The 1,165-nt window shown below is 72.1% G+C and overlaps 1 protein-coding gene across 1 annotated transcript; it reads right to left on the bottom strand.

Moving 5' to 3' along the window:
* Positions 1 to 6: 6 nt before the first annotated feature.
* LOC110390845 (PE-PGRS family protein PE_PGRS26-like) lies at positions 7 to 1,159 on the bottom strand. The gene is made up of 2 exons (XM_021382390.1): positions 499 to 1,159; positions 7 to 367 (listed from the first exon to the last, which is right to left on the bottom strand). Exons 1-2 carry the CDS (start codon positions 627 to 629, stop codon positions 10 to 12), a joined length of 489 nt encoding a protein of 162 aa, XP_021238065.1. The 5' UTR covers positions 630 to 1,159; the 3' UTR covers positions 7 to 9.
* Between the last annotated feature and the right edge of the window lie 6 nt (positions 1,160 to 1,165).

The following is a 1,165-nucleotide window of genomic DNA, read 5'->3' on the forward strand; positions in this document are numbered from 1 at the left end:
CTTGCCCCCTCATGCCGCCGTCCCCTGTCGTCCCTCGTTGTTCCCCGCCGCTTGATGCCATCCCCCGTCGTCCCCCGTTGTTCCCCGCTGCTTGCCGCTGTCCCCCATCATCCCCCGCCGTTCCCTGCAGTCCCCCGCTGCTTGCCGCCATTCCCCGCCATCCCCCGCCGTTTCCCCCGCTGCCAACGCTTGCCCCCTCCAGCTGCCATCCCCCGTTGTCCCCTGCTGTTCCCCCGTCATCTGCTGGCGTGCCCCACCGCTCTCCGCCGTCCCCCGCCGCTCGACGCTGTCCCCGCCGCTCGACGCCGTCCGCTGCCATTCCCCATCTCCTGCTGTTCCTCCCCTTGCCGCTGTTCCCCGTCGTTCCCTGTCATTCACCGCCGCTCTCCATCGTCCCCCATTGCTCGCCGCCGTCCCCCGCCGCTCCCCGCCGTTTCCCCGCTTCCGCCACTTGCCCCCACTTGCCGCCATCCCCTGTCGTCCCCCGTCGTTCCTCACCGCTCGACGCTGTCCCCCGTTGTCCCCTGCCGTTCCCCCGTCATCTGCCGGCGTCCCCCGCCGCTCTCCGCCATCCCCCGCCGCTCTTCGCTGTCCCCCGCCGCTCGCCGCCGTCCGCTGCCATTCCCCATCGCCTGCTGTTCTTCCGCTGCCACCACTCGCCCCTCCTTGCCGCCGTCTCCCGTCGTTCCCTGCCGCTCGACGCCGTCCCCCGTCGTCCCCCACTGTTCACCGCCGCTCGCCGCTGTGCCGTGTTGTCCCCCGCCGCTCACCGCCGTCCCCTGCCGTTCCCCCGCTGCCGCCACTTGCCCCCTCTTGCTGCCGTTCCCCGTCGTCCCTCATTGTTCCCCGCTGCTCAATGCCATCCGCTGTCGTCCCCCGTCGTTTCACGCTGCTTGCCTCCGTCCCCCGCCGCTCACTGCCGTCCCCCGCCATCGTTCCCTGCCATCCCCCGCCGCTCCCTGCTGCCACCTCTCACCCCCACTTGCTGCCGTCCCCCGTGGTTCTCTGTCATTCCCCGCCGCTCGCTGCCATCCCCTGCCACTTGCCGCTGTCCCCCGCTGTCCCCCGCCGCTCCCCTGCCATTCCCCGCCATTTCCCTGCTGCCGCCGCTCGCCACCATCCCCCGCCGCTCGCTGCCGTTCCCCGCCGTTCCCCATCATTCCCC

The sequence above is a fragment of the Numida meleagris genome, unplaced genomic scaffold (assembly GCF_002078875.1).
Source record: "Numida meleagris isolate 19003 breed g44 Domestic line unplaced genomic scaffold, NumMel1.0 unplaced_Scaffold2274, whole genome shotgun sequence".
NCBI lineage: Eukaryota > Metazoa > Chordata > Aves > Galliformes > Numididae > Numida > Numida meleagris.